Below are 13,404 nucleotides of genomic sequence, written 5' to 3'. Positions count from 1 at the left end.
GGGCCCAGGGTTTCTTTTCCACCCATTGTTTCTTAGGACATGCCCATGGCTGCGATCCGGTTTTCTGCCTCGTCGGCTGGCCTCGAAATTTTCTGCCACAGCAGCAACTTGCTGCGGACCGTACCTTCGATCCGGAAAATCTTCTCTTCTTTTGTTATTCCGGTTGTCCCGGTGTTGTTCGTGGCGCAGCTGTTCCGGCTCGGTTGCCTTGCCGGCTGCGTTGGGTCTCCCAACGCATAGCTATCCGCCACACGTATCATCTCTGCCAACGTTGTCGGCATGTTGCGCCGCAACTTTTGCCACAACGGTGAACCTCTTACTCGCATCCTTTGCTAAACCAAGCAATGGCTTGTGCCTCGATTACCCCTTCACAGGAGTTCCTTGTGGTGTTCCACCGGGCCGGATAATCCCGGTCTGTTTCGTTCGGACGCCGCACACACAGAGCAAGTTGTCGCGGCCTGTTTGGCCTACGATAGGTGCTGCTGAAATTGCTCACAAAGGCCTCCTCAAAATCCAGCCAGCCATTTATGCTTCCTGCCGGCAAGTTGTTTAGCCAGATTCTTGCCGGTCCAACCAAAAACGATGGTATGATCCTCACAGCCCAACGCCGGTTTCCTCCTCCTGCTACGGTTCCTCCACCGCAGCAACGTATACCGCGGTCACGTAATCCGCGAGCCGATCTTCCGGCTTTGTGGTGCCATCATATGTTTTTGTGTCACGGGGCAACATAAAGTTGCGAATCGGGTGGTTTTTCTTTCATGATCCTTGGGCCAAAGCACTTTGGACCTGGAGGACCTTCCTCCTCGATCATTTCGACAAGTACACTCTATCCAGACGGTGCCTCGCATCCCGTTCCGGTAAGTATCTCTCTCCCAGGCGTTCTCCCAATGGGCTCCGGTATGCTGCCGGTCTGGTGGAATCGGCTTCATCGTAACATTCCGGCACCGCGGCCCTTGCCTGCCGGTACCTAGGGGGATCTATTTCCTCCTCATCGTACGCTGCCCTTGCAGCTCGATAGTTTTGCCCGGTCTCATATCTACCGGCATGATTGTTTCCGGCATAGCCTCGGCGTAGCCTCGCTCCGCCCCTTGGCTTTTTCTTCGGCATCATGTTGCCCGGCTTGTTGCTTTCCGGCAAGAACCGGATCGTACACGATCATCTGCTGCGCATTCACATCTTTTTCTCTTTTTCTATCCAGGATGGGGGATGAAGCCTGCCCATGGGACTTGCTACCGGCATTCTTTGTTGAACGCGCGGATTTTGAGGCCGCTGCCTTGTTCAGCTTAGCCAGGTGCTCGGCATTTCTGCTCTATGGTTTTCCAAAGCAGCTCTCCGACGCGCTCTTCTTGCTTTACCAAAGCCTCTCCGGAAAGCGACTCACATAGCTCTCTGCAGCCTTAGCAGCTTTTATAGTTTTATCCGGGCTGCTATACTTAGGCTTTTCCACGATGCTAACGAGATGCGAGGCGCTCTTGCCGGTAAGAATCTCTTTGCGCAAATCTTGATCTAGGTTGCGAGCTTTTAGCCGGTTTTCCGGCATCCTAGCAGCATGCGCGCTAACGAAGCAAAGCCATGGGCAGCGTTATACTCTCGTACGGTTAGTTTCAGCTCGCGGCTGCGCCCGACGATGTCCTTGCCGCTCTCCGGCATCTTCGGCGCTGCGCCTCCAGCTCACGCCGAGCCGCTGCCGGGTCGATGTTACGCGCGATGGGGGTGGCGAGGACGTTCATCGCTGCACTGGAGCGGTGTCTCCGGTGGCGCGGATGATGCTCCCGCTGCGCTGCGCCGCGCTCCGGCGGTGGCTTAGCCGCACGGGTCGAAACCGCGCGACCGGCACCTTCAGCCGCAACCTCCTTTCTGCACCAGCCACACCGGTCATCATTACCTCAACGCTGCCGGCGGCGCGACCAGCACAGAGCCATCTTGGCGGGTCCGGTGCCACCAGCACCGGCGAGAGGCGCTGGCGCACGGGGACGGTGCCGAAGTAGACGCGGTGGCTGCCGAACTCGACGATGCGGCCGTTCTTGGGGAAGACGCCGCCGTTGGCGAAGCAGCCCGCGTTGTCGTTGATGAAGTCCATGGCGTAGATGCGCTGCACCAACGCGGACACCGTACGCTCGCCGGAGATCTCGAGGACGCCCGCCCGAATGTGAACTCCATCAAGCGCCACTTCATGCCCCACGGTGGGCGCCAACTGTCGTCGTGGTGAACGAGCAGATGCCATAGGATGGCTTAGATTGGGGCCGAATGGACGCAAGAGGATTCGGGGGAGGGTTTGCGATCAGGTGGGAAGATATTCCGGATGGTTTCCTCAAGAACTTGGCCAAGGCCAGAGGTTGAAGAAGAAAGGCACAAGGAAGAACTCCCTCTAGATCACCATGTTCATAGATTCACACAAGTTACAGGCTCTGCCTACATGCATACACGCGTACCTACTTGCCCGTGAAGAAGGGCTGCCCCCTCTCCTTATATAGGGGAGAGGGTGGCTTACAGAGCAAGAAACCCTAATAGCATCTTTGACTGGACAAACTACTTTCTGAGTTCTTGTACAAAGCTACTTTAATCATAGGTGACACCGGGGCCTTCTTTTATCATAGAAGCTGACGTCCTCCGGCTTCTTTCTCCGTCACCTCTCTCTTTGGCGCCAGGGCTCTGAATAAAGTTACTTTGCTTAGCTCATCCTTGTCTTCTTGCTTTGAAGAGAATCTTTGACCAGTCCTGCCGACAGGCTCTCCTTTCCGGTATCTTCTGTACCGGGTTCCGGCATACCCCTTTGGGGATACCGGCTTAGCCTTGCTCTCCCGGATTCCTACTAGGCTTCCGGTAAGAACATTAAACCGGTATCCTGATGGCTCAAACCATCCGGTTTGGCATGCCTTTGGCATACCGGGGGTTATCCCCCCAACAGACAGTGAGACATAAATGTCGTCTTAGTAGGTCTATTCACTATATGGGAAATTGTTGTAATGTGATTAGTACCTAATATTTGAAAAGGCAGCTCTCCATAAAAAAATTAAAAAAAGTCCAGGACCTCACACTCTCGTAGGCCCAGGCCTGGTTCTGGAGCTTAAGAATAGGAATGCTAAGGTACTTAAACTAAATGGAAAGGAGCCCACAACGCAAGCAAAAGGCATGTATAGTCAAGCCAATGTTCCTTAGCTTTCCCAAATAGTAGACTTCACTGTTATGAAAATTTATTTCAGAATCCCATAATCTTCGACCAAATCATGGTCCATTAAAAAATGTGCCATGAGTTGTATTATAGAATAGATGAGTCATCATTAACCAAATGTGGAACGAGCTCACTAGTATTCCAATCCTCCCTTTCTCTATAGATGAAAATAGCCAACATATCAACAACAATAGTAAGGCTGATGAAGAATCCCCGACCCTTAATGAAGGCATTAGCTTGTCACAAAGAATGGGCCAATATCATTATTCACCTTAATAGCCATGCTTTATTTTGTGGAACAAAATTGTTTATTTATAGGTTTTGCTTTAGTGTCCTCCTTTTCAAACTTTGACCTCCTGACAACCAGGATTTCTTGATAGTCTTCGCGACCTAACTTATCCTTTCAACTTTAGTGGTGGATGGTGGTGAGGAAGAAAACATCGGCATACACATTGTCCACCCACTTCCACCAAATGGAGGAAAAACCAGTTCATTTGCAAGGCTTGTTGTAAGTTTGCAAGTTTAAGCCGATTTTGTGGAAAACCTAATACTCTTTTCTGCACTGTAAATAAAAAATACTCCCTCCGTTCCTTTCTATAGTGCTTATAGATTTTTGGCATTTGTTTCAGAATATAAGGTTGTAGCTTAGCTTTTTTTCAATTGCCCCATCCTTATTCAGCTCCCAAATCGTTCAGCTCCCAAATCGTTCATGATAAGTTAGGAAGATATGGATTTCCCAAATTTTACGTTGTTCTCAAATCGTTCAGCTAGAGATCTTGTGTAAAAAATACTCTTGCGCTAATTTCCGTGCCAAAAAACTATAAGCACTATAGAATGGAACAGAGGGAGTATCAGTTATGAACCATAACATATTTATCATTTTTTTTGGCAGATATAACATCCTTATCTTGGAAACCATCTGAGATCACTAATTTTACCTTTTGTCTACAACAAAATAAGTGATGTTCTCACAATGCCTTCCCAAAAACGGTGCCCTTGCCTTTTTATCTGTAGACATAGTCGCGCATCAATATCCGTCACCACCGAGCACACCAACTCGTGCTTCGATATTGTCTCCATCGAGCACCAACTCGTGCACACTCCAAAGACAAGGCAAAAGCGCCATCCCAACACTTGTCCATCCTTGACCCCACGTGTCGGTGAGCAAGGTCTGCGACCTGTCAAATCGCACTCACTCGTTCACTAGTAACCACTCCTACTACCCTCATCAAAGCGGCCTCTTCCCGTTAACATCAAGGAGAAGAGTTCAGATCTCATCGGAGAAGCCAACAACTTCCCTCATTCTTCTCCTTAGGTCAGCTGCATGTAACACTCTGCTTTCATTGCACTACATTGCATCCACTGATCTGAGGTTTGGCAACTGACGCTCCATGGATGTCTCCAACAGCAGCGGCAGGGGAGATCCGGAGATGGCGGGTGATGAGAAGGGAAGGTGCGTGAAGTGCAGGGAGTGGCAGGAGCACTACTTCTGGGAGCACATGGATTTGAGCAACATCAGGTTCTTCAAGCACATGATTGGAGATTTTCAGCATCGCGTTGTAAGTATATCTCTGGATTCTTCAAGCTCCATATGCTTCCCGGCTTCCCGCCATGTTCAGGGTTCTTCAAGTTCTGTATGTAGGTCGGATTACCACCTGAAACTTGTGGCAGCTGCGCCTAAATATTTCTGGTCGTAATTAATTTTATATGTCTCTAGATTTTAGGAAACAAATTATCAGATTGGAGATAGATTACAAATGAAGTCCAAATAAGTACTGCTGACAGAGAAAGATAAATGGGATCGCAGTAGCTTTTGAGCTCATTCTTAGTTACCTTTTTCTTTCTTTCTAGATGACGTTCTTTGATTGGTTTGGTGAATTAGTTAGTCAATTCATGCAATCTGAATGAACTTTGTTAAATATCATCCACTGAGGCAAACTGGTTATACGAGATGTCTGTTTAAAGTGTTCATCTTATATTAGAGCATTCCAGAGAAGGTTGCCAACAATTTCACCAGGCTTATGGCCAAGGAAGGATTCACCCTCAAATCACCTAGCGGCGAGACATGGTGCGTCGCCGCCGAAAAGATTGCCGATGAGCTGTTCTTTGTGTCAGGATGGGAGGAATTTGTCAAGGATCATGAACTGCAGGAGAATGACCTCCTGCTCTTCGAATGCAGTGGCATTGGCTGCTTTGATGTACGCATCTTTGACTCGAGCGGCTCTGAGAAAGCGTCCTGTTTCTTCACCGATAAAAAGGGCACCAACATGCACAGACACTTTGACAACATTATGGGTCAGCAAGCTGAAGGACACTGTCGTTTGAGCGATTCCAACAATGCCATTGTGCCGCTGTCGCAGCCGGTTGGGTCTCCTCACAAGGCCTCTGCATCAAAGAAACCGAGTAAGTAAAGCCAATGCAAGTTTGCTGTGTGTCCTGTAGAAATCATGTAGTAATTCGGTGAACATAATGTGTGCATTTTCCACAGTAAAAGAAGCTGAATCTCCAAACAACAGCAACTATCAAGATAAGTGTGTGGTGGACGATGAAGAAGAGGAAAGTGACAATGAACACACTTACTCCAACTACTCCTACTCAAGGCTTGCAAGTCACCTAACTGCGGACGAACGAGAGCAAATATTCGGGTTGGCATCAATTCAACCACGCAATCCTGTTTTTGTGGTGGTCCTGCAGAAGTCCCATGTTCGGGGGGCGAAAAACATCCTGGTCAGTTCAATATTTCTGCCATGGGATGAAAATTACTACGTAGTACCATGTAGTTTTTCCCTCCGTCAGTTTGGAGCTTTTTTACCCATGAATCTTAGAGAAGTTTCTGAATATTTCAGTGTTTTTTCCATGAACATCTTAATATGTTAGTATCTTCCATAAATCTTATAACTTTCTGAATATGTTTTTTTTTTTTGCCTGAACATCTTAATATGTTAGTGTCTTGATGACACATAAGCGTTGTGCAGTTAAGAACAACTGAACCAGCTAGCGATCTACCTGCCTGCAGATCATCCCCAGCAAGTTTGCAGCTGAACATCTTGAGGGAAAATCACACGAGGTGCTGCTTTTGAGGCCAAACAGCAAAGAGCAGTGGCATGTCAAGTATTATCACGCAAGCCTCACCCGAGGCTTCAACGGCGGACGCTGGGTCAAGTTTGTCCGCGACAACAGTCTGTGCGAAGGCTATGTCTGCATCTTCGAGCTGATGAGAGGCGCGAGGAAGGTGACGATGACGGTTCATGTGGTTCGGAAGGTTGAGGACCAGTTTGTTCTGCTGGGTTAGGTTCCGCAGTCATGTGCTTATGTGTAGGTGTTTTCTCTGCAGTTCCAAATGTGTCGCTGAGAACTGGACTATAGTCTAGAAGTAGCTTGTTGTGCAGTGCATCTGAATGTGAAGCAAGTGCACTGCTTTGTAACCTGAAGCTAACTTCTTAATGTAGTATAGTTCCACTGGAACCAGCTGTGCTATACGAATGTCATTCGGTACTTGGATATGCCACACAAGCATAGATGCTAAATCCATGTGACAAACCCAACGGCACATAATCCTCAGTCAGCTGAAGTATCAATAGTTCAACAAAATGGTTACTACTAGTTCATAGTACAAACAGGAGGAAGTTGCACAACGTAGCTATTTAAAATCTAGTAGAAACATAAGCATACAACAAGCGTTGACCTAGAAAACCATAATGCAGTGAACTAGTGAAGTAGTATGTGACTGTGCTTTAGCATTAGAAAGATGAGTAGATACCAACAAACAAAGGACTACTGAGGGGTTCTAAATATTTGCTTATTTTCCTCAATCTCCGTCCATCAGTTTTCACTCAATTAATCACCCATTTCTAGAACAAAACAAGGTTCGGTTTGGGATCCCAAAAGAAACGACCAAGTACTAGCCGTGTTCCATAATATAAGACGTTTTGTCTCATATTATGAAACAGAGGGTAGCTTATTCCTAGGCAACGAATTGGAGGAAGTGACCTCTCTTTTGTTCAAAAAAAGAAGAATTGGAGGAAGGAAAGCAGACATCAATATTACAGTACTACAAAGCTAGGCACATTACAATCTTCAGCTCAGATCACAACACTAACTTAAGCATTTTAGCGATCCTGACAAGCACCGAGGAAAGTTTCGCACAAAGCAAACTGTATGCGGTCTTATGAACCTACAGTTTTTAAACTGAACTTCAGAGAGTAGAGGCCTGACAGGAGGGGGGCAGAGGTCGCCCTAGATAGGGCATGGGCCAAGACAGCATGATAGAAATAACACTACTGAACTGCTAGCATTCACTTGCAGAATGAAAGACGCACCATAAATCATTATCTTTGGTTGAAAAAAAAACTTACAGATCTGAAACCCCTAGGTACAACTCCTAACGCCATCTCATAACACAAAACATCGCACCCGAAAAAGAACTGAGCTCTCTACTCTCCTAGCCACCACCCAAAGCACCAGACTCCAGCAAAAGAAAATACTGCTACAGAATAACATTACCAGAAAAGAAAAGAAAAGCCTCTAACTGAATCCTGAATCGCCTCAGACTTGCAACTTTCTGCAACCTTCAAAGCAAGCATAATCTTGAATGCCTTCAACCACAGCAGCTCTCTGCGCCCTGTATAAGCTGTCATCCCTTGCAAGGATGCTCAAATGGCTTGAGCAGCGAAAATTAACAGCCAACTGCAACCACTGCTGGGTTTGCATCTGCTGGGGCAACACCGTTTCCAGCTAAGGTCGCCACGCCATTCTCCACCACAGCATTTTGCTCCCCAAGAACTGCAAGTTCCTGCACTCCCTGCTTTCCATCAACATCTTGATTCTCAGTGTTGCTGGTGGCAAGCAGCTTTCCATTCGTAATCTGCAAGATCAGTAAAGGTTGTTCAGGTAAGTCCTTCAATCAGTGAAGATGACCTTGATTTTAATCAGGGCAGATACTAAACTCAAGGTATTTCACTGAATTTAACAGGATCAAGCTGCTATCTGGACAATTACATTACAAGAAAAAATGATGACTGACATTTTGCATGGGAATTGTTAGAACATTTTCCAACACTGAGATAGCCCTCAGCAATGTTAAGGAAATCGGTAATCGTTAACTGCTCGGTCAGCTTGGGAGTAGCGATTAATCGGAATTCGGACGATTAACTGATTTAATCGGTCGGCTATTAATCGGTGCAACCTACACAAATTATCACTTAAAATAGTTTATATAAGAAAATAATAGTATATGAACCTCTATATGTTTTCCCCTACATCTCTAGAGCCTAGAAAAACATGTACGTTTCTCCTCCGTGACCTAATCTTCAAAGTCACGAGCGAATCAGGATCCACTAGCCAAAGCCGCGTTCCTTCCTTCCACTTCTTCTCCTCTCACCTCTGAAATTTACTCCCACCACCTACCTAATGTACGACACCTCTTGCACCTCAACCACCTAACCTATTGAAGGCTTCCTCGAGCTCCTGGACGAGCTCCTCAAAGTTGTCGAGCTCCTGTATTTGAGGTCTGGACAACTATGAGTAACTGGTCTAGGAGGGCAAGGAACTATTTGGTGACAATGGAAATCAAGCTACTAGAGGTTGCAATCAAGCGGGAGCTTCGCAAAACCTACTTTATTGGGGAGGGGTAGCTCCTATAATAGCGATATGCATTGAAAATTTTGTAACTTTTTTGACCAAGTGTAGTAGTTAATCGGGAACATACCTAGTAATCGGACTTTCAGACCAATTAATCGGGCTAAAGGATTAACACAAGCGATTAATGGTAATCGACACGGTCAGGCCCCTAGTAGTGATTAATCGGCCTAGTAATCGTTGAATCGGCCTAGTTTTTGAACAGTGGCCCTCAGTAGTTGTGAGAGGTTTAAAAGAATGAACTTGTAAGAGGACAAAACTATTCAGTGGTAAGATTGACAAGGGTATAGAGCTTATATATCACATATAGTAAATGCTGCTAGCCATGTACCTTCTCCAGCGGCTGCTGTCGCTTGGATTTCTTCTCTTGCATTATCTTCTCGCGGTTATCATAGAAGCCAAAGTCGTCCAACATGGAGGTCTTGCAGACATGGTCCTTGAAAATCTTAAGGACCTGAAGGCCATGCTCAATCTTAACCTGTAGACACCATGAGAATGCAGAGCAAGACTCTATTGAGAACATCATTCATAGAGCTAATTATGCAAAAAGAAAAAGTTGTTCCATTTTTAATGCAGCACACTGAGATTCATTACTCTTCATAATTAGCAATGCAAGCACACAGAAAATGATTGCCATGGTGTGCCACCAGTAACTTTACATAGAGGGAAATAAGAAGAATGAAGTCTACGATTCTCACCTCCTGGGTATCTCTGCTGTTGGTCACTGGTTTGTTTTCGTTGTACTCAAGAATAATGTGCTTCAACAAATTGTTGGGGATGTCCTTCACAATGTGCCACTTGACAGGGAAACAACCAGTCCACTTGTCTTGTTGCCAGTATTCAACTGTCTTGTCAAAATCAACCGGACCAACCATCTCAGCAAGCCCAACAAACTGGCCACTAGTGTTCACCTGAAACAAAGAGGATGTGCAGAAGGCACAAAACATCAGAAACCATTATGTAGACTATTCAGAGAGAAAACAAGCAATTATAGCACCATGGTGAAGAACTTACAGAGAAGAACAGGAATACAGGAGAATTGCTTGATTTGTCCTTAGCTGCTTGATAAGCGGTGTTCAGCTTTTTATTTCCATTGGGGGTGCTTGCCCAAACGTTGTACTTGATGCTCTTGTGAACATCATCCTCACTGTATGATTTTATAACAAAGAATTTGGCATCTGAGTAAGTTTCAACAAAGTCAGCCTTATTGTACTGATCCAGCACAACAGCTTTTGACGCATCACCGTTAGGAAGCTCCTGTCCTTTTGCAGCTGCAACATCAGCTGCTCCAGTGACCTGCTCGGTTTTAATGAGATTGCTTCTTGGCCCTCTCTTCAGCTCATTCAAGCCATCGATGTTCTCATTGCCAAAACGGTATGGTCCATATGTTTTTCCTCTGGGCTTGTACCTTCCATCTGACAGCCCATTCCACCCACCATACACCCCAGAGCCATAGAGGGGTGACCCATACCAAAAGCCAGGTCCATATGCATTCGGATTGTACATTGCGCTACTAGAGTACATTGAACTCATGTACCCAGTAGATGCTGGCCCCATTGTTGAGTTCGGCCCAAGCAATCCCTGCAAAAAAAAAAATCATGATTAGAAGTGGCTATACAACATGTGAACTCATAGAGCTGCTGAATACGAACTTCCACTTTGAGCTAGCAAAGTTATCACGGTGTGTGCCTTAAAATAACCCAAATGTACAAAACTAAATGGCAACAACATACAGCACCAAGCTCCTAAATGCATGCTTTCATGCACCATGCCAAACCACATAAGCAAGATCACGAATAAACATCAATACTCAGAATTGCAGAAAATCTATGGCACATGCTTTTGAACATAGATCAGAAAACTACATAAATACAGATTCAAGTGGCAAAAATAATTGCACAGCGAAAAAGTGACTTGGCAAAATGCTGATCCGTTGACTGTACCTTGGTTTTAGGATTAGAAGCAGTCGAGGTAGGATTTCCAGCAGAGGGTTTCTGGGTTTTCTCCAAGAAAGCATGACTGCCAGCCAATGGATAAGCTGCCTTGTCACCGTAGTTCTGGTAACTAGTGGAACGGCCACTTGGTTTCAGGGGGAACGTTGCTTTCTTCAGACCCTTTACAGTATCAGTGCTGTTTGAGTTGGCCTTGGAAGCATCCACGGACCCAGGTTGCTGATAAGCGGCAGAAACAACATCCTGCTGCGGTGAAGGGTCTGATTTGCCAGTTTTGGACTTGTATGCTGTCTTGCCGGTAGTAGTCTGTGGCTGGTGATATGTTGACTGGTACTGGTTATTCTGAGACCCGTAATACTGCCCATCATACCCAGACGCGGCAGCACCATATTGGGGATAGCAATACATGTCCCCATAGGCACCCTGCAGAAACCAACAGACTAAGTAATTCGTCCAATTACAATTAACAGTAATAAGTCTCCACGATTCAGTACATGGAGGTTATTTCAAAAGGGTTGCCATTAGACTGAACCAAGTAAAGCAAAGTGGTTGCAGTACTCACAGGGGTCAGTGACTCTGTTCCATCATGGCTCACATAGACAGAATAGTCACCCCAACCTGCAAAATAAAATTCAAAAGGAACTGTTATCACCAATTTGCAGGGAAGTTCAGAACTAAACAGTTGTACCCTGCAATCGCTAATTCGCTACAAACAGATAGTAACAATAGACAAAATGATGGTGCCGCCTTAGTGCTTCACCTCCATAGTAATACGGGTAGCCATCTGCGCCATAATACATGGCGGCGGCAGCGTTCTTGTAATCCTGCTGCCCCATAGTTGCCCACTGGTCGGCCGAGAGGGCCTGAGGGTTGTGAGATGCCACCGCGCTATTCAGCCCACCGTTGGCCGCTGGTCCCGAGACCTGCACAGTTACCAAATTCAGACAATGAAACGTCACAGTGAGTCAACTGTAACACCGTCAGTGAACAAACAAGGCTGTACAGAGAGAGGGTTGAGTCATACCTTCTTCTTGGCCTCCTTGCCGTCCCCGGCTGCGCTCTTGGGGTCCAGGGTGAGCTTCTGCAGCAAATCCGTAGCATCTGCAGGGAAACCAGTCAAGGGGAACGAACTGATCCAGACTATTCCGAAATCCCAAAACATGGTACAGTACAAAATCACACCGTTGCAGACACGGGTGCTAAAACTAGGAGCGAGTAAAATCCAAAACCCACGGACGGGACCAGAAATCCAGACAGTCCGCCTGAAATCTAGAAAACCTCATCCACAACGAGGAAGCACGCCTACCCAACGAAAACCTCAAAAGTCCCCCACCGAACAAATCCCCTGTCGAATCCGCGACAGAACCACCCGAAAACCGAAGAAACCAAGCCAGGCACCGAGAGATCCGGCCACGGGCGAAAACAAAACACCGGGAGATTCGGAGTAAAAAACATGGACGCGGGTAAATCGGAGGAGGAGCGGGGCGGCGCGAGGGCCGAAAGGATACGGTCGGCGGCGGGGGCGACGGCGGGGGCCATGGGCGTGGATCCGGCGGCGCGCGGGCGTGACGGCGCGGGGTGGGCGGGGGCAAAAACCCAGAGAAACCCTAGCGAGTTGGGGAAAAAAGAAAGGCGAGCGAGAGGGAGACGAGTGGAGGGAGGCGCGGCGTTAAGTATTCGGCGTGGGGTTTCGCGTTTTTAATGCTTTCCCCTTCCCGCTAGCTTTGGATTTTTGCTCTTTATTACTGTCCTAGATCGCCTGGGCCTGGGCCGAACTGGGCCTTTTTTCGCTGGAGGAGGAAAGGTCCTAGGCATGTGTCGTCCCGCTAGGGAGTTTACGGTCCCGGAGCCCACGCGCATTGGACACGTTTCCAGCAGCGGTATGCCTGTGTGTGTTCGCGATCCTAGGGTGTGTTTGGTAGCTCGGATACTCACAAAATCTCCTCTCGCCCGAGATATTGAAGGGATCCAATGTTTGTTAGATCGGCTCCTCCCACCTGCGCACTGTTGAAGGGATACGGAAAAGGGCTCAGCGCCCTGCCGAGCAGCGAAGCCCGAATCGAGCTTCACAGATGAGCTCGGTCGAGTCTGCCCAGAAAAGAGAGAGCCCGCGTCCAGGGAACTATCTCCGCTCGTCCCGCTGAGAGGGGTAGACCCGACTCCCGTCACCCCCTCCCCCGTTCTCCACGAGGCCAAGCAAAAAACCGCTCCTCCTCCCCCAAAATCGCCCTCCTCCGCTCGCCGGCAAGCACGCCACCTCCCCTGAGACCCACGGGGACGCCGCCGACCTCGGCCACTCCTCTCTGCCTCCCGTCGCGCCTCTCCTGGTCCCCACGAGATCCAGATCGAGACGGGCATGGAGATGGCGAGGAGGACCTCGCCGGCCGTCTCCGACGGTTGAACCAGCCCTCCCTCTGCCGGCTTCTCCCTCCGGTGGCCGTGACCTCCTCCTATTCTGCACGTGTCGTCGTCAAACCCTAGCAGCATCTCTGACCGGAACAAGCTTCGTCTCAGACAGCCACAAGCTTCATCGATCTGCCCCAGCTCCGACCTGAAAGTCTCCAACCTCAACTTCTGCGGTCGGATCTGCCCCAGCTGCAAAGGTAGTAGCAAATCTTGCACTATGATAGTAATTTCAGCACT

At 47.8% G+C, this 13,404-nt stretch overlaps 2 protein-coding genes across 3 annotated transcripts; one reads left to right on the top strand and one right to left on the bottom strand.

Annotated features, from left to right (window-relative positions):
* The first annotated feature begins 4,315 nt into the window (after positions 1-4,315).
* LOC127292458 (B3 domain-containing protein Os12g0592300) lies at positions 4,316-6,637 on the top strand. 2 transcript variants are annotated; one of them, XM_051321853.2, is made up of 5 exons: positions 4,316-4,487; positions 4,581-4,731; positions 5,155-5,575; positions 5,661-5,938; positions 6,189-6,637. In XM_051321853.2, exons 2-5 carry the CDS (start codon positions 4,603-4,605, stop codon positions 6,462-6,464), a joined length of 1,104 nt encoding a protein of 367 aa, XP_051177813.1. In that variant the 5' UTR covers positions 4,316-4,487; positions 4,581-4,602; the 3' UTR covers positions 6,465-6,637. The 2 variants fall into 2 exon arrangements, with proteins under 2 accessions (XP_051177813.1, XP_051177814.1); XM_051321854.2 differs by having other exon boundaries at positions 4,339-4,487; positions 5,661-5,899.
* Positions 6,638-7,438: 801 nt separating this feature from the next.
* Positions 7,439-12,434, bottom strand: LOC127292457 (YTH domain-containing protein ECT4). The gene is made up of 9 exons (XM_051321852.2): positions 12,270-12,434; positions 11,786-11,862; positions 11,522-11,684; positions 11,324-11,379; positions 10,753-11,184; positions 9,824-10,390; positions 9,508-9,720; positions 9,141-9,287; positions 7,439-8,036 (listed from the first exon to the last, which is right to left on the bottom strand). Exons 1-9 carry the CDS (start codon positions 12,298-12,300, stop codon positions 7,848-7,850), a joined length of 1,875 nt encoding a protein of 624 aa, XP_051177812.1. The 5' UTR covers positions 12,301-12,434; the 3' UTR covers positions 7,439-7,847.
* Positions 12,435-13,404: the final 970 nt, after the last annotated feature.

Source organism: Lolium perenne, chromosome 4, assembly GCF_019359855.2.
Source record: "Lolium perenne isolate Kyuss_39 chromosome 4, Kyuss_2.0, whole genome shotgun sequence".
NCBI classification, from domain to species: domain Eukaryota; kingdom Viridiplantae; phylum Streptophyta; class Magnoliopsida; order Poales; family Poaceae; genus Lolium; species Lolium perenne.
The sequence above is the reverse complement of the archived record's forward strand: the minus strand, read 5'-3'. Positions and strand labels throughout refer to the sequence as shown.